At 43.4% G+C, this 19757-nt stretch overlaps 1 protein-coding gene across 1 annotated transcript; it reads left to right on the top strand.

Moving 5' to 3' along the window:
• The first annotated feature begins 52 nt into the window (after nucleotides 1–52).
• LOC115489311 (nuclear body protein SP140-like) lies at nucleotides 53–11676 on the top strand. The gene is made up of 5 exons (XM_030251633.1): nucleotides 53–289; nucleotides 370–479; nucleotides 6377–6539; nucleotides 7410–7581; nucleotides 11615–11676. The coding sequence occupies exons 2-5, from the start codon at nucleotides 448–450 to the stop codon at nucleotides 11674–11676; spliced, it is 429 nt and encodes a 142-aa protein (XP_030107493.1). The 5' UTR covers nucleotides 53–289; nucleotides 370–447.
• Nucleotides 11677–19757: the final 8081 nt, after the last annotated feature.

The raw sequence follows: 19757 nt of genomic DNA, 5'->3' as shown, positions 1-19757 counted from the left end.
ATTCTTCAAAAATGATACTGTCCCCGACTGGCTGTGATCCACTTCCCGAATTCTGTGAGATGCCTCTTGTTCTCAAGACCATGGTGAAATTGCTGAAGCCCTGTGTTGCCTCGCTGTCAGTGTCACACCTTAGCAAGCAGCTCTGCCTGGATTCTCTGCACTTGCCTTTGGTTGGTTGGAGGTGTGTGGGCGGGGTTGGGGGCGGTCTCTTGCTCTAGCTACCTTCAGAAGCTTCAAAAACTTTATGAAGCCACACCCGACTTTTCCTACTCTGCTGCTCAATTATCAGGTCCCAGCTTCTCTGGTTCTGACTTACTAGGGTGCCAGGACAGTTAAGCAATTTCACTTTCCTTTTTCTCCTCTTTGGAGGCCCCTGAAGGAGTTCTCTCTGGGCTTCCCAGAGACTCAGAGGGGGTTCGGTCTGGTCCCTTGGAGTCTGTGTAGGGGATGGCAGGAGGCAACAATGAACTCAGCAGCAGGTAAGTCCCATTCTCTCTTGTCCCTTGTCTCTGCTAAGATCTGCCTTTAAATGTGTTACTAGGGCCGCCCAGGCTGGGTCCAAGGCCCACAGATATTTGAGACAGTGATCTCATAAGGAAAAGAAGAACTGGGCAAGGCAGCCTTCTCTGCAGTAGGCTAGCTGTCAGAGAGTTATATGGTCGCCCTAACTCCACACTCCACTTCATTTCCTTGCTTCTGTTCCAGAGCTTGTCTGGTGCTGTGTGGACTTCCTGTGAGCTCCTGTAAAAGTGGCTGGTTCATTGTGACTTCTGACCTCTCTTCTCTTTCTAATGCTCACTCTAAAGGACAGCTCTGTCCAAGAATGATCATTAAGAGTAAGTTCAAACCTGATCCTGTCAATTGCTGGTCTCCACAGTCTTGTGGTTGAAGACAGCTCTGGCCTGAGCCCACAAGTCCTACTTAGGTCAGGTCCCCATAGTTTCCTAGCTCAGAGGGAGGAAGTGAAAGATGAGCAGGTGGGGAGTGGGTGATGCTCTTAACCCTTTCTCTTCCTGTTGGTTACTGAGCTGGTTAGAAATGGATACAAATTCTCTCTGTCTCTCTGTCTGTGTCTCTGTCTCTGTCTCTCTCTGTCTCTGTCTCTCTCTGTCTCTCTCTGTCTCTCTCTCTCTCTCTCACACACACACACACACACACACAAACGATAGGAGAGATGGCCCAGGTTTAAGCACTCATATTTTCCTAGTAGTGGGCATGGGTTGGGTCCCCAGCACCTATCCTAGGGCTTCCAACTGCCTCTCATGCCAACTCCAGGTCAGACAGCCTTCTCTGCCTTCCATGGACACTGTATTTGCGTGCAGGAAGCACACTGAGACAGACTCATGCATACATAATTCAAAATAAAAATAGAAAAGATGAGACGAAGGTGTGTGATGCCCCCAACAGGGACTCAGTCAGGGCTACTTCTGCTCCTGCAGATATCCTAAGCACCATTTCTCCTGTGACATTTGGTCAAGTCCACTAGTGATAACCAGCAGTGTGCTGTGTCTTTTGGGAGTAAATAGGGTGGTTAATCACTGGCTCAGTGCCTTTCATATAAGCAGGTGGAGGTATCTGTCTCTGAGTGTTTGCAGTTTCTGTCTCTGAAGACATTTTTGTTGTGGTTATCAATCTGACAGGCATAGGGATGGCTGCATTAATCTTTGCTACCCTTGCACTGTCTGTGGAATTCATAGCGCGTGTCTGTCTTACCTTCGCTCGCCTGAGTAGAGATTTAATAATGTATTGATCTTTCCAAAGGATGTGAGCATAATGCCCACTTCTTTTAATTCTATGGATTTCTACTTTAATTTCATTGAATCTTTGTCTTCATTGGGATGAAATCATTCCTCATAAGATTGTTTATTTATGCCTCTCTTAGCTTCCGACACATACAAAGCTGTATGTTTCCCATTAGCCACTGCCTTTGCTGTGTCTCAGATTTAATAATTTTTAGACTTCAGTGCTTTTTTAGTGTAGGAGAAAGGGTCACACTTTTGCTTGTCTTACCCCATTTTAAAAAAATTACATTCATTTATTTATTGTATGTGTGCAGGTGCCACAATGTGTCTTTTGAGATCAGAGGACAACTTTGGGGAGTTGGCTCTCTCCTACTACCATGTAGTAAGTTCTTAGGGGAGCAAGCTCATGTCCACAGACTTGGTGGCAAGACCTGTATCAGCTGAGCCATCCTCCCAGACCCTCTTTTATTTACATTAGTTACAGTTTTTAAACGTGCTCTGTTTTATAATTGTGCTATTATTAAATTATCCACATTTTGACTCATTATGGACACAGAGAAATACCTACCATGTTTGTAAATATTTTCATTTTACTCTTTTTTTTTTTTGGCTTTCCTTTCTTTTTATGCCCTTTTGGTTTTAGTAAAACATTTTATGATTCTTCCTTCCTTCCTTCTTCCTCCCTTCCTTCCTTCCTTCCTTCCTTCCTTCCTTCCTTTCTCCCTCCCTCCCTCCCTCCCTCCCTCCCTCCCTCCCTCTCTCTCTCTCTCTCTCTCTCTCTCTCTCTCTCTCTCTCTCTCTCTCTCTTTCTTTCGTTCTTGAATTCCTTTACCTATTTTTTTTGTTGTCTCATTTTGTTTTTCTTTTTTACAGTACTGGGGATCTATTCTGGGGATTCTCTTGAGAATGATTTTTGGAGAAACTTTCATATCTTGTCTCTGTTTTTTTCTAAACAGTGTGTGAGCATGTTTGCTGCTTATTACTTCGTGGCATTTGTAGTTTAGTTTTGACACCTTGGCACTTTTGTATTTCTGACTAATTTGCTGCATTTTCTAGTTGGATCAGTGCATCACATGTGAAACTGCAGTATTTGAATTTACCGTCTGTGAAATAATTTAGTTCCAACTCAGATTTTATGGGGAGTTCATTTCAGATTCCACATGAAACCAGGGTGTAGTGCTGTGTGTTTTTAACTCCAGAATTAGGGAAATATAGACAGTTGGATCCCCGGAGATGACTGGCCAGCTAATCTGGCTGAACTAATGATATCCGGGTTCAGTGAGAGACCCCATCTCAAAACATAAGGTGGAGAGCAACTGGACTCCTTGCCCAGGCATATGCCAGGCACATACACACGAGCAAGCACATATACATAGCCAGCCTCCTTAAGTTTAAAATAAAAATTATTGTATATTTTTATATGTTACTACTTATAAATTTTAGGTTCTTTAAAAAAAAGACCCTCTCAAGATTTTTTTGGTAACAGATAACTTTGATATTCTTTGTGTTTGTTTGTTGTGTAGTCCTGACTAGTCTGGAACTTGCTATATAGACCAGGCTGGCCTTGAATTCATGGAGATCCTCCTGCCTCCTGCCTCTGCCTCCGAAGAGCTGTGATTAAAGGTGTGCATAACCACACCTCTTTTAAAAGAATTATGGAGAACCCCAAAAGCTATCTCTTGGTGTTAAATTTAATGAGATTTACCATTAATTATAAGTTACAGCTTCAGCCATTTAGAATATTTATCCATTAAAAGTAGTACCAAAGAGTTCATCATTATCACAAGTGTGCATCCTAATGAAAAATAACAAGATTTTCTAAAATAAAATTAAAGGGGAAGATACAATCTTGCTTTAGCTTCTCACAAATGTCCTTACTTTCCTGCTTGGTCAAAGTCACAGATGCCCTGTTTATCTCTGAGTTCAGTCTGCTGCGATGCCACAGCCCACAGGCACCTGTGAATATCACCCAACATTTTTGGGCAGAGGAAAGAGAAAAGGGGCAGATGGTATTTCAGGATTGTTCTGAGAATAGTTTGTTCTTTTTGGCATCTGAAAGAGTCTTGAGCAGGGGTCGTCAGGCTATACCCTGAGAGGCACCATTCTCAACTGCTTAGCATGTAGGTATTGGCATTTTAAGTGCTTAAAAAAAAGACACATCTTCAGTGGCAGCAGGAGGGGATGTGCTGATGTGGATGGGAGAAATCTCACCAGACTCCATTCCTAGATGAAGAGCCATAGCTATTAATGGCTGTTAACAAAGAGAAAATCAACCAGTATTCTCCAGGAATGAACCCTCTGTTAGGTTATCCAGTGCTTAGTGGTCAGCCCTAAACACACATGCATAGGAGTGCAGGTTGTATGTATGTGTGTGTGTGTGCGCGCGCGCATGTGTGTTATGTATATATGTGTGTGTTTATATATAAAACAATAATTAGAGATGGTTTTGAGAGAAAGTGAGAAAGGAAGGCATGAGGGGATTGAAAAGAAAAGGGAGCAGGAGAAACGATGTAAACACAGTATTCATGTATGAAAATTTAAAAAAATATATAAACATTTAAAATAAACAAAAGGAAAACATGTGCCCCAATTTATTTGATTTAGTTTTCTTGTTAATTATTTAGGTTAGCATGAAAATGATGGGTCTCGGGCTGGTGAGATGGCTCAGTGGGAAAGAGCACCCGACTGCTCTTCCGAAGGTCCAGAGTTCAAATCCCAGCAACCATATGGTGGCTCACAACCATCCGCAACAAGATCTGACTCCCTCTTCTGGAGTGTCTGAAGACAGCTACAGTGTACTTACATATATTAATAAAATAAATCTTTAAAAAAAAAAAAAGAAAATGATGGGTCTCTGCATGGCATCTTCATACTTACATACCCTATTTTTGCTCATTCCCTTCCCCTCTTGCAGGAGTTGGTTCTCTTCTACTGTGTAGGTCCCAGGATTGAACTCAGGGCATTAAACTATAAGGGGAGGACATTTATCCATGGAATCTTCTCACCAGCTCTCCTTCCCCCCTTTTTTGTTTTAGAAATTGATTTATTTCTTCATTATTTGAGACAAGGTTTCACTGTATAGCCCAGGCAAACCTTGAAGTCACTAGATAAGGGCCAACAGGTTGCCTCAGTGGATAAAGGTCCTGACCAGGCACTGGGACCTGAGTTTGATGCCCAGAACCCATACAAGAGTGAAAACAGAGAACCAACTCCTCAAAGTTGTCCTCTGATGTCTAAATATGCAGATATTGTAACAATACTAACACTAGGTAAAGTGAAAAAGAGGAAGTCGCTATGTCGGCCATGAAGGTAGGATGCTGTGACGACAGGCATTGGACCATGCCCAGATGATTTCTCACTTCTGTCATATGAACATACATCATAATTGGTTTCCATTTGCCACCCAGAATGGGATCAATTACACAAACACTCCTATGTGTCATTGGGCTTCTTGGGCCTTTTGTTCTCAGAGGATCTTCTCCCTAAACACTGTCTCTGGACAGAGAGAACTGGCCACCTGAGATGTCAGGCATTGCAGCAGCAGTGTAGTTAATAAGTGCGAGACTCCATTACTGCAAGAGATAGGGAACCAGGAGGAGAGAAGAAAGCATGTGGAACCATGGATGAACCACACATGAGCCACACATGTCTCAGTCCTGGGTCAACTGCATTGTCTTTACAAATGAGCTGGAAGAAGAGGTTCTGCTTTTTTATTTTAATGTCATTTCCATTTACCCTGAGGTCTATAGATTGTGTTCCAGTTTCATTTCTTTCTTTCTTTCTTTTTTTTTTTATTTTTGGTTTTTTCGAGACAGGGTTTCTCTGTATAGCCCTGGCTGTTCTGGAACTCACTTTGTAGACCAGGCTGGCCTCAAACTCAGAAATCCGCCTGCCTCTACCTCCTGAGTGCTGGGATTAAAGGTGTGTGCCACCACGCCCAGCCCAGTCTCATTTCTGTTGCTGTGATAGCATACACTGACACAAAGCAACTTAGGGGAGAAAGAACAGGTCCAGGTTACAGGCCATCATTGCAGGAAAGTCTAGGTGGGAACTTGAAGCAGTTGGTCATGTCCACAGTCAAGAGCAGAGAGCAATGAGTACAAGCGTGCCTGTCAGTGTTCAACTTGCTCCCTACACTTAATGCCACCAAGCCATTTCCTTTTACCTAGGGATTGGTGCTACCCACAGTGCACTGGATCTTTCCATATCAACTAGCATAATGCGGACAACCCTGGACAGAAATACCCAGAGATTACCCTAATCTAGACAATCCTTTATTAAGACTCATACAATCCAAGATGATTATAGATTGTGTCAGGTTGACAATTAAAACTAATCACAGTACTGGACATGATGGAACATAATTTAAATCTGAGCACTCAGGCAGCAGAGGCAGGTGAAATCTATGTGTGAGGATAGCCTTGTCTACATAGTAACTTTTAGGCAAGCCAGACTTACAGATGATAACCCTGTCCCGAGCAAATCAAACTCAAAGCACCAGAACTTGATCACTAAATGAGATGTTTAAAATTTTAATTTTATATTAGCAGACCAGTCTTCATGTCAGTAATTATCCAGCCATTGGTAGCATCTTGTAAACCAGTATCTACTTCTGCATGGAATCTGTCCCCTAGGACAATCCCAGAGGACCAGAATGAAGAGGAGTCAGATGACTATCAGCTCATGTTCAAGCACTTCAAAGAAAACAAGGTGGAGATCGCAAGTGCCATCACCAAGCCGTTTCCTTTCCTCATGAGCCTTCGAGACCGAGACTTCATCTCGGAGCAGAAGTTTCAGGTGAGTGTGGAGAATGAACTCAGTCCTGACAGCAAGCCTGCCCTGTGCTGTATCATGCTGTACTTCTGGGTGTAGCCAACAGGCTGAAGCACCTCCAGGGATGAAGGGACATCACCTTTGTAAGTCAGAAGATAACTGGAGGGATAGACATCACAGGAACCATTTACATTCACCTCTGCAGTAACTGAGGCTGAGGCACATGGTGACAGCGACGAATAGCAAGCAGGAATGCTCCGAAGTGCAGAGCATCCCAGGGTCACTTGTGTAATGTAACAACAGATACTAGGATGCAAGTAGACACACCTAAGCTGGACTACCTTCCAAAGCCTACTTACTCCAAATCCCAGAGCCAGAGGCAGTTGGGTCATGTGAGGACAGAACTCGGGGAGTCCTGTTTGCTTCTCTATCTTCAAGTTGTTCCTGGTTCTTCAGGCAACTCTGAAGCCCTAGAATGAGAGGTACAGGTCAGTGATGGGATCTGCGGTGATAACAAAGACCTTTTCTTCTTTATGCATTCTCTTTGCCCTGTGGCTAGGATGCTATGCTCAAGCTCTTCAGACAAGCTCAGTCCTTGGGGAGTTAATTGTCTGGACCCCAAGGCTGCCACTCATGGTCTGTTAGGGCCTGGCTTTTACAGACATATCATTTAATTATTCATCAAACCCTCTCTTCCCTGTCTACTATTTGTCAGCATCAGAGCTTCTTTCAGATGAGCTAGGGTCTGTTAGTACAGAGGACATGTAAGATGTCACCTCGGTATTTGCAAAACTCAGACATTTTACAAAAAAAGAGAAATGGTGTTTGAACCAATGTAAGCCTCATATAACCCATAAATCCATCATGACACAATTCTGCATTCACTACTTTAAGGAATATCAAGAAACATGTAGGAACCTGCTCCCAGTGGAGAGAGTCGTGTACGACATCCTCAGCAATGTACAGAAGAAGTTTAGCCGGGATCTTCTGAAAGTGATATTCAGCAAAACACATCTGAAGGCCTACCCCGACTTAAATGAGACTCTAAAACACTTCTTCCTAAATGGTAACTATAGCTCTCACCTGCTTCAGGGATGGAAAGACAATTTCATTTCATTCTTTTTTTTTTTTTTTTTTTTTTTTTGAGACAGGGTTTCTCTGTATAGCGCTGGCTGTCCTGGAGCTCACTCTGTAGACCAGGCTGGCCTCAAACTCAGAAATCTGCCTGCCTCTTCCTCCCGAGTGCTGGGATTAAAGGCGTGTGCCACCATGCCTGGCTCATCCATTCATTCATTTTTTCATTGATAGTTGACATATAATTTAATGAGAGACTATGTCATGCCAAGCACAGGGGGAATGTAGGAAATATATATGGCTCATGTCATCAGGAGCTTACACATAGGCCAAGTAACACAGAGATAACTGCTCAGCCGGAACCTGATTTTCATGCTATGAAACAAAGTATGAAGGATGAGCCAGTGGGAACAATAGAGGCTGTTCTCTACCTGAGACCTGCTGATTTTATGTTCATTCGACAATGTGCCAGCACCTTGGTTCTAAAATTCCACTTTGTTTTCACTCTCTCGGTTGACACATGTTTCTCTCTCGAGTGTCTGGGCCCAACCTGGGCTCCCCTTGTGTTTCATATATTCCCCTTGTGCTTGGCATGACATAGTCTCTCATTAAATTATATGTCAACTATCAATGAAAAAAATGAATGAATGGATGAGCAGGGCGTGGTGGCGCACGCCTTTCATCCCAGCACCGGGGAGGCAGAGGCAGGCAGATTTCTGAGTTTGAGGCCAGCCTGGTCTACAAAGTGAGTTCCAGGATAGCCAGGGCTACACAGAGAAACCCTGTCTCGGAAAAACCAAAAAAAAAAAAAAAAAAAAAAAAGATGTGAACAGAATGCCTGCTCCAGCAATCACACCCCAGATCAAATGGAGCCATTCTCTTTCCACATCTACATTACTTCTCATTTCCCACATTTAATTTACTACAGGTAGTCATAAAGAAAGATTTAACGTTCTTATCTTCCACGAGGAAGAATAAAACTGTGCTTTGAAAACAGTCAAAGGTAACCTTTGCTGATGTTACCAATTCCCAACCCTTCCCATTTAACCATCGACTACCTGCTTGCTAACCATGCATCTGAAATCTACCCAATCAGAAGCGGTGGTACAAATTTTAAATCCAGCCAATCAGCAGTAGTCACCTTCCAACTGCTTGGATGATTGGTTCAGGGTAGCCTGTGCATAACCACTTCTGCTTTGCAAAGTCTACAGACCCTGAACTACCTGCTTCTCGAAGTTCTAGGCACAACCAACTGTGGCCTTTTTTGTAGAAGCCATATACTTTGAGTGCAGTGTCTCCTCCCACCCCTACCAGGACCTTCACTCAACAAGCTTTCAGCTTCAGGTATGGGAGTGATTGTCTCCAGCTTCCATATATGCTGTTATCCATAAGATCATCTGAAGGCTTGCTGGGAGTGTCCTACAGATGCAAATTCCAGACTGCTTGTGCACAATTCAGATAGTGTTCCTGAACCACCACACCAAGTGACTCCGTCTCAACTGGAACTTGTTTCATTGTGCTTTTATTTCTGAGTCAGGTTAGTTAAAGATGCGTGTAGAAATCAACATAGAGAAATTTCTATCTTAATTTGTAGGTACAGTATGTAGCAAATATTCTGTCTCTATGTTTATTCTTGCTACATTCAGTCTCGGGAACTTTTAAAAAGTGTTTTTCCTTGTGTCTGCCCCTGATTCGCCCATCTTTCTGAATAGCAGAAAATAACGGAACAAAACAGACAAATGGACATGAAGGTCTGACAAGATCCCAAGACAAGTCAGCCTCACAAATTAATGAATGTGGACTCACCCACCAGACAGAAGCCAAAGTACAAAGAACCTTGGTCCTACAATACCATGGAACGTTCACAAAGGCACATGATGGCTTGCCAGTCTGAGAATAAGTCATTTTTCTCACTGTGGATGTAAGCTTGAGTCAACTACTATCAGGTCATTGATGTCCCCCTTTTAGCCCGTGCTTCTCTTGAGAGCCTGGTAGTCCACCCACGGCAACACACTGTTCACACTGAGAACCACACATCCTTTTTCCATTCATCATGGGTTTGCTGTCTCAAAGCCAGTCTCCCACGGCAGAACCCGGGCTCCTCCTTGTGTTCTCACAACCACTCTGCGTTTTGTACTTAATAATCAGCAGGACTTAACTAATGGTTCCACTTCACAATGGAATGCCGGGGGGGGGCGCAGGACGGGGGCTTTACATGTTTGTCAAATAGCTCTATATAACAAGGGAGGAGGTTCTCTAGCGGCTCCACGTCCCCACCAGTACTTGTCATTCTAGACTATTCTCTGGGGAATGTTGCTTTCTTTGACAAAGCCCCTCAACTGTGAAGTTGAGATCTTTTTGAAAATGGAACTTCCAGATTATGTGGTCACAGATGTATTTCAGAGGTCCTGAAAGATTCATCTGTGCTTGTCTCTATAATCAACCATTCTAAGCCACCAGGACCTGACTAGATGTGATAAAAGCCCTTGTCCCTTCCCTGGAATGCCTAGCCCAATCACAGTAGCTTCTCCCATCTCTCCTAAGCTCATTATCTTAGTACTTTCATCTTCTACTTTTGCTTGATGAGCAATGTAATGTTATATGCTTGAGAAGATCAGTGCCTCATCTAGACGTTTATTTTCTATGGGGTGTCAAGCTCTAGAGCACCACTGGGTATGTCAACACCATCCAGGGTGGGCTCCACACTCAGGAGTAGTTGATCACACAAACTTTGTGGTTTTGGGGGGTGGAGGCTTCTCTTCTTTGAGTATTTTTTTTTGTTCTTTCGCTTTGTTTTGATTTTTTAAGAGAGAGCAAGAGACACATAAATACAGGCAAGAGACAGAATTTGGAGAGGATCTGGGATGAGTTGGTGATGGGAAAAGAATACTATCAAAACCCATTGTATAGCATTATATTACACCAGTAATTTATTAAAATACTATAACTTCCCTTTTCTCTCCCTATCCACAGACACAATTCTCTCAAACCATTGATCTATAACCCTTACTTAGTGAAGTAGGATTAGGAGTTTAGATTCAGTGTCCTCTAACAGAAAAGACATTTTCAATACAGACACTACTTAATTGTCTCTCTTGTAAGCTTCAAACGATGGACTTCCCAAAACAGAAACCAAAAATGGAAAGTTCCTGTACTGGATCTGGGGAGATGGCTTAGTGTAGAGCTTCCATTGATCTTCCAGAGGACCTTAGTTTGGTTCCCAGCACCAGTATCAGATGGATCACAACCACCTGCAACTCTACTCTGGTTACAACATCCTCTCCTGGCCTCTAGGATTTCCTCATATGCACATGCACAAACCACACTTAGACACACATACATACACAGAATTAAAATCAAATCTTTAAAAGTTCCTATACTCCTAAGGAAATACATTATTCTATGATTCTATAAAGAAGCAGCAACCAGAATAATCCTAATTAATCATTAAGTTTAATGATTAATCATCCAGCAATGAACTTCTACAAGCCAACTGATGATTTGTATAGTCATACTTCTGAACAGCCACCAATCAGGAACAGCCACTTTCTACTTGCCTACTAGAAATCAACCAGCAGCCCCCACACACACACACACAGAAACATAGCCATTTATGAAGATCCACAAAATTGGCTCAGTTCAATTCTTGCACATATCCTCTATAATTCTGAGAGAATTGGACTCACAAGCACAGTTCTTCATTAGTTTAAAATAACTTGTTTAGTATCAGTTAAAAATGGTACTTGGGAAGGTCTTTGCACCTCTCGCTAGCATTAGATTTTCTCTCCCTGGAATCTGATGTCTTCTTCATCATCCACCTTTACCTCTGTAGTACGTATTTCATTTTACATGGCCTCTGTGTTAATATTTCCTAGCTCTTCTTCTGGGGCTCCCCACTCTTATGTAATACTACATTCTACATTCACATGCTTTCTAATTCTCTGAGATATTTTTTTCTTCTTCTTCTTCCCTTCCTAAGCATTCCTATTTGGTAAGTAAAACCTCTTTACACTGGGCCCTTGCAGGCTCCCTTAAGTGTCAGAAGACCCTTGAACGTCCATGTTGGGTTCAGACCACAAGAACCTAACCATCTGTCTCAGAGAACGTGGAGCCCATGTTGAATCATCTGGAAACTTGATCTCTGATCTCCTTGTCCTTTTCAAGTTCTGAAACATGCCAGCATCTTATTCACTTCTATGTACCTAGAGCCTTAAATTTGTAACAATTTCCCCTGACAAAGTCTTAAGAGCTTTAGGAATGAAGGGATGACATATGTATCAAAGAATGCATAGAAAGTATATGGTCCAGATAACATGAAGTATATGGGTCAAATAGTTTTGGGTTTATTGAATTGTATCAGACAAATGATACAATAGTTCCCTTTAAGAATTTTGACAGGTTCTTGGAAAAAAGATAAGGAAAAAAATGATTAATCAACGTTACTTGGTTTCCATGGAGATCAAGAAATTAGAACACAAAATTGTCCTATAGTTTCAATATATTACGACCTTAGTGACTGTGAAAAGACAAAAGCAACGAGTGTTCTCCCACCCAGCAGATTCCTAAAAAAGTGACTTGTGAGGACCTAATAAATTATATTCTTTCATGATATTCTCAAGACTTTTTACCACCCTGAAATTACCCAGAATGCCATAGGCAAATAAAAGAACAGTCAGTGCATGACCCTCTCTTCATGGTGATGTGCATACAGAGCAAACACAGCAGGAAACCCCAGCTCAAAATTCAGCCTCCACAACCCTGCAGACCACACAGTGCTCCCCTCACTCACCTGCTTCTTGTCTCAGGGATGAAGGCAGGTCATCCTGGGGCTCTTGTTCATCACACGTTTGTTCACAAGAACTACTTCCCTCTGTAGGAAACAATTACTCAGTTGACTCAGAATGGCCAAGGAAAATGGCAGCAGGAGAGTGGCCTCTGACAAACAGAAAGTTAAAAGGGGGCTTAGTGTCTCCTGCATTGAATGGCCATGTTTTGAGACTCTGAAGAGGAGCCTGATAAGGCTTCTTCTCTGTCACCAAAGGATTGACCACCCATCTGTTGCTTCATTACACATCTCATTCCCCATTATTTTGATCCTTGGTTCTGCCTCTATGACTTCACCTGAGTATGTAAAGAACAGGGTCAGATGGGAAAAGGGGTGGGGTCTTTCTCTCTAGCAGCCTCACAAATGAAGACTCACCTCCTCCATTGCATTGCATCTCCTCTGCTTGTTCATCATTCGTTTTGGATGCTGAAGAGAAACAAGAAGTCAATCAACCATGCAGAGGTACCAGATAATCAACCATGCAGAGGTACCAGACAATCCACCATGCAGAGGTACCAGATAAAGTGTGCTCAAGTGGAACCAGGAAGTTCAGGGAATATAAGAAAATCAGGGGGCTGGAGAGATGACTCAGAGGTTAAGAGCACTGACTGCTCTCACATAGGTCCTGAGTTCAATTCCCAGCAACCACATGGTGGATCACAACCATCTATAATGGGATCTGATGCACACTCTACTGGTGTGTGTCTGAAGACAGGTACAGTGTACTCATATAAAGAAAATCAGGAGTACAAGGAATCCAAATGACAACATTGACTGTGTATCACAAATAGTCAGAAGACCAAGACACAGTCCTTCTCCAGTAACCAATACATTGACATGAATAAAGGACCCACATATTCTACCCATAAGCATTAGGTTGTTCGAAGCAACAATCACAAGTATTTCTCCCTATTTCCCACAACAGGCAATAGATCAAAGAAGATCCAAGAAACCAAAATAACTAAGAAAGTTTCATACACTGTTTTCTAGGACAAGAGAGGCAGACAGGAAGTTGCAGTATTCAGGGAGGAAAGGAGCCAATGCTGCTGACACCAGGAAGTTGCTGAACTCATGGAGAGAGGAAGCTTTGCCAACTGCATTTCCCTGAGTGTCTGGTTGAGTTCTAGAGAGTACGTTTGATGGGGAAAGATGAAATGAGAAAAGGCATTTGAGATCAATGACTGTTTGTTTAGTCTTAAGATGAAATAAGAGATCTGATTTGTGAGACTGAAAAGATGGCTCTGCAGTTCAAGAGCACTTTTTGCTCTTCCAGGTGATCCAGAGTCAATTCCCAGCACCACGTGGCAGCTCACAATGCTCTGCAGTTTGGGTTCCCAAAACTGTGACACCCTATTGGGACTTCTTTGGATGCCAGGGAAGCATATGGTGTATATATTTATATTTGCAAGCAAAATGGTCATATATATAAAATAAAATAAATTGGAATTAAAGAGATCTGATTTGCCTTTTCTGTTGGAAAAAAAAATGGACAGATGTAGTAAGTAGGAGATGGTTTTACATTAGGGAGGAGCAGTCAGTATCAACCCTGCTTCAGAATGGAGAAATAGTGTCCCGGGCTGAAACAGAGACAGCAGAGGAGGCAGGTCCTCTGTCAACTGAGATATAATATGGAATTGTGCCAGTGCCTCATAATGAAGTTTTTGAAGCATCCAGATAGAGAAGTCTGTGGAGGAGGTGAAGGAAGATAGCAAGGCCTGCAGATGAGGAAGCTGACAGGTGTGAAGTTCATGTTTGGGGATCATTAACTTACAGATGGGAACAGATAAGAATGACTGGGAGAGACTGATTGTCCCTGCATGTTTTCCAATGCCACTTTGAGAGTTGGGGGCACCACAGTCTGAAAACCCACAGCTGATGTAATCACCTTGGGCCAGAAGTTGCTTTCAGCTCCTAGCTCCTTCCCTCCAAAGTCTCAAACTGTTTCCTCCCTTCCCAGAAGATAAGATTTGCTCTCAACTTATTGTTATTTTTACTGTTGTTGCTGCTGCTGCTTGTTGATATATTCATTTTGGGGTGGGAGAGTTTCTCACATACCATGACACACATGTAGAGGTCAGAAGAAAACTTACAGGAATCAGCCCTCTCCTGTATAAATGTGAGTCCCAGGGAGCAGACTCAGACCAACAGGCTTGGCAGCAAGTGTCATTTAACTGGCTTCCTACTGGTTTTTAATTCCCTCTTCTTCACTTTTTTTCTCTGTGTGTAGTTCTCATGAATGCTTTACACTGTCTATTAGCATCTCTGTTTTATATAATCTTCTCCACATATTCTACTCTGCACCTCGTGGTGTAAGTGAGCCTAGCCCTTTCCCCCATAGCACTCATTTCCCCAGCTCAGTCCGGTCTCTTTGGTAAGCTTGCTGTTCCTGGTTTTCCCACGAAGTTGAATCTAAATGTCTCCTCTTCTCCCTTTCTGTGTGTTCTGCTCATCATCCTTTCCTATCATAGATGTCTCTGTTCACTGTGGATAAAGAGGACATCCCCTTCCCAGGTTCTCCTCAGAAGTCTTTCCCAGGCTCAGCTTCCATTTTATTCATCATGTCCACACTCCTGTCCCAACCATGGAAAAGTGGCTGAAGGGGACCAGTGCTCTTTGGTAGTGTACCCCAAATGCTGACATTAGGACTCCATGTCTAGTTAGGTGAAACACTGTCACTCATAACTCAATATCCTTGGCTGCATCTAGAGTTCTCAGCTTCCTTCTCTTGGTGTATGGTCTACACTCAAGACAGATCTCAAACACCCTGACGTGAAGCTTCTATACTGCTTGTGTCTCCTGAGAAAATTCAAATATTGAACATCATCTATCCATCTATGGGGAGGATCAGGAGGAGTGAAGTGAATGGGTGGTTAGATTGATGGATAGTTGGGTGAATGCATGGATCGATGATAGATTAGATAGATAGATAGATAGATAGATAGATAGATAGATAGATAGATAGATACATAGATACATAGATACATAGATACATAGATACATAGATACATAGATACATAGATAGATACATAGATAGACACATAGATAGATACATAGATAGATACATAGATAGATGAATAGCATAGACTGGAAGGTATATGGATAGCTAGATGTTTGTATTGGTATGTGGGTGAGTAAGTGGATGGGTATATATAGTTGGATAGATTGGTAGATATATGTATTGCTATATGCTTTCGCGCACGTGTGTGTGTGTGTGTGTGTGTGTGTGTGTGTGTGTGTGTGTGTGTGTGTTAGAAATGGTCATTAGAGAAGGATTAAGGCAGGAAAATTGTATCAGTGAGTTATTTTGTGTTCTAAAAACATAATCACCTTCCCTAACAACTGATGGCAGTTTGGGCCTCTCCTCAACATTTCTTCCATTTATCCTCTGATGAGTCCTGTGACTGTCAGAAACTGAGGAGAGGCAAGACAATGACCAAATCAGACAGTTATGAAGCAGAGACTTCCAAGCACTCTCTCTGGGTTCTAGCACCCAGAACATAGGTGAGTTACTTCACCTCATCTGAGATGCTCACCCCCACTCACCCAGAGCCTTGTTCTGTCTCTTTCTGCTCACCCTTATTACTTTCTTCTCATCTTTGGTCCCCAGTGCTCTTCCTCTACGGCATAAAGCACTGTGGAACAACAGAGTTTGTCTTTCTAAATTGGCAAGCTTGTGGAGTTAAATGACATGATTTGCAGAAACTTTTTGAATAACCATTCAATGTAAAAATCAAGATTTTGTGAAGGTATAACTGGCTTTCTCAAGGCTTGAGTGGGTGCTGAACCTCAGCTCCTGGCTGCTGTTTCTCTGAGGACCAGGTAACATGAAGTAGACATGAACAGGGAGAAGGGAAAGAAAGCTATTAGGGATTTCAGTTGTAAGCCGAACTGCATCTCAGTTACATATCCAGGTGCACACCAGACTCTAGTGTTTCTGTGCAGCCTACTAACCCTTCTGGTACCTGGGAAGGTTGGAGACAGACAGGCAGTGGAAATGCTTATATCATGGTTTATAGCTCTTCAAAATGATCAGAGGCATGTGAAAGCCAATTAGTAAAGGCAGATGTTTATAAGTGACACAGCTATGAGAGGAAAGGCAGGGGGCTTCCGAAGGGGAAAAGAAGGCTTAGAGAGACGGGAGGGAGGGAGGGAGGGAGGGAGGGAGGGAGGGAGGGAGGGAGGGGAGAAGGAGGGAGGGAGGGGAGAAGAAGGGAGGGAGGGGAGAAGGAGGGAGGGAGGGAAGGGAGAAGGAGGGAGGGAGTGAGGGGAGAGGAAGGGGAAGAAGGAGAGGGAGGGAGGGGGGAGGGAGGAAGAAGGAAGAGAGAGGGAAGGAAGGGGAGGGAGGGAGGGAGAGAGAAGAAAGGGAAGGAGGGGAGAGGGAAGAAGGAAAAGGGAAGGGAGGAAAGGAGAGGGGAAGGTGGGAGGGAAGGAGGAGGGAGAGAGGGAAAAGAGGGACGAAGAGGAAAGAGAAGGAGGAAGGGAAAAGGAGAGAAAAGAGAAGGAGGGAGGGAAGAGAAGAAAAAGGAGGAAGAGGGGAGGGAGGGAGAGGGAAGGGGAGGGAAGGGGGATAGAGAGGGAAGGGGGAAAGCTACTATAAATCAAGGATGAAAGAAAGAAGAGGAAATAGAGGGATGGAGAGAGAAATAGAGAGACTCTGCTTGAACTGAGTCAGAGAAGTTATTCTGGTTACAGAGAAGCACAGCCCTGAAGAGGAAGCTTCCCCAGGCAGGAAGAGTGAGGAGAAACTGAAAATGTGCATCCTGCTGGCAACACAGGAAGTGACTTGGCTGCCAGTGACCCTCAGGTGGCAAGTGAGGAGTGAAACCCCAGCTCTTAGCCCTCAGAGCTGCATTTCAAAATGCCCAAGCAATAGGAACAGGAACCACACCCAAGTTCTGCAGCAACTGTCTACACCAGAACTGATGGACTGTGCCTTCTGCAAGGGAGAGTCCTCTAGAGGTAGGGGAGCCAGAAAGCTGAAGCTACAGGGAGCCAGTGGGAACAACAGAGGCTGTTCTCTACCTGAGACCTGCTGATTTTATGTTCATTAGACAACGTGCCAGCACCTTGGTTCTAAAAGTCCACTTTGTTTTCACACTCTCGGTTGACACATGCTTCTCTCTCGAGTGTCTGGGCCCAACCTGGGCTCCCCTTGTGATTTCTCTACTCTTCAAAGAAGAAAACTGAAGTAGTAGAGTAGTCACTCTGCTGAATGACAAATTCTGCTTTTTTACCATTGCATATGTCTGCAAGCCTTAGACAGAGCTGGCTCCTGTCTAAAGAAACTCATCCTTCATACTGTGTTTCATAGCATGAAAATCAGGTTCCGGCTGAGCAGTTATCTCTGTGTTACTTGGCCTATGTGTAAGCTCCTGACGACATGAGCCATATGTGTTTCATATATTCCCCCTGTGCTTGGCATGACATAGTCTCTCATTAAATTATATGTCAACTATCAATGAAAAAATGAATGAATGGATGAGCCGGGCATGGTGGCGCACGCCTTTTTTTTTTTTTTTTTTTTTTTTTTAAATTTTTTTTAAAGATTTATTTATTTTATGTATGTGAGCACACTGTTGCTGTTGCTATCTTCAGACACACCAGAAGAGGACATAGAATTCAATCACAGATGGTTGTGAGCCACCATGTGGTTGCTGGGATTTGAACTTAGGACCTTCAGAAGAGCAGTCAGTGCTCTTAACTGCTGAGCCATCTCTCCCGGATGAGCCGGGCGTGGTGGCGCACGCCTTTAATCCCAGCACTCGGGAGGCAGAGGCAGGTGGATTTCTGAGTTTGAGGCCAGCCTGGTCTACAGAGTGAGCTCCAGGACAGCCAGCGCTATACAGAGAAACCCTGTCTTGAAAAAAAAAAAAAAAAAAAAAAAAGAATGAAATTGTCTTTCCTTCCCTGAAGCAGGTGAGAGCTGTAGTTACCATTTAGGAAGAAGTGTTTTAGAGTCTCGTTTAAGTCGGGGTAGGCCTTCAGATGTGTTTTGCTGAATATCACTTTCAGAAGATCCTGGCTAAACTTCTTCTGTACATTGCTGAGGATGTCGTACACGACTCTCTCCACTGGGAGCAGGTTCCTACATGTTCCTTGATATTCCTTAAAATAGTGAATACAGAATTGTGTCATGATGGATTTATGGGTTATATGAGGCTTACATTGGTTCAAACACCATTTCTCTTTTTTTGTAAAATGTCTGAGTTTTGCAAATACCGAGGTGACATCTTACATGTCCTCTGTACTAACAGACCCTAGCTCATCTGAAAGAAGCTCTGATGCTGACAAATAGTAGACAGGGAAGAGAGGGTTTGATGAATAATTAAATGATATGTCTGTAAAAGCCAGGCCCTAACAGACCATGAGTGGCAGCCTTGGGGTCCAGACAATTAACTCCCCAAGGACTGAGCTTGTCTGAAGAGCTTGAGCATAGCATCCTAGCCACAGGGCAAAGAGAATGCATAAAGAAGAAAAGGTCTTTGTTATCACTGCAGATCCCATCACTGACCTGTACCTCCCATTCTAGGGCTTCAGAGTTGCCTGAAGAACCAGGAACAACTTGAAGATAGAGAAGCAAACAGGACTCCCCAAGTTCTGTCCTCACATGACCCAACTGCCTCTGGCTCTGGGATTTGGAGTAAGTAGGCTTTGGAAGGCAGCCCAGCTTAGGTGTGTCTACTTGCATCCTAGTATCTGTTGTTACATTACACAAGTGACCCTGGGATGCTCTGCACTTCGGAGCATTCCTGCTTGCTATTCGTCGCTGTCACCATGTGCCTCAGCCTCAGTTACTGCAGAGGTGAATGTAAATGGTTCCTGTGATGTCTATCCCTCCAGTTATCTTCTGACTTACAAAGGTGATGTCCCTTCATCCCTGGAGGTGCTTCAGCCTGTTGGCTACACCCAGAAGTACAGCATGATACAGCACAGGGCAGGCTTGCTGTCAGGACTGAGTTCATTCTCCACACTCACCTGAAACTTCTGCTCCGAGATGAAGTCTCGGTCTCGAAGGCTCATGAGGAAAGGAAACGGCTTGGTGATGGCACTTGCGATCTCCACCTTGTTTTCTTTGAAGTGCTTGAACATGAGCTGATAGTCATCTGACTCCTCTTCATTCTGGTCCTCTGGGATTGTCCTAGGGGACAGATTCCATGCAGAAGTAGATACTGGTTTACAAGATGCTACCAATGGCTGGATAATTACTGACATGAAGACTGGTCTGCTAATATAAAATTAAAATTTTAAACATCTCATTTAGTGATCAAGTTCTGGTGCTTTGAGTTTGATTTGCTCGGGACAGGGTTATCATCTGTAAGTCTGGCTTGCCTAAAAGTTACTAT

This window comes from Mus musculus (assembly GCF_000001635.26).
Source record: "Mus musculus strain C57BL/6J chromosome 1 unlocalized genomic contig, GRCm38.p6 C57BL/6J MMCHR1_RANDOM_CTG2".
NCBI classification, from domain to species: domain Eukaryota; kingdom Metazoa; phylum Chordata; class Mammalia; order Rodentia; family Muridae; genus Mus; species Mus musculus.
The sequence above is the reverse complement of the archived record's forward strand: the minus strand, read 5'-3'. Positions and strand labels throughout refer to the sequence as shown.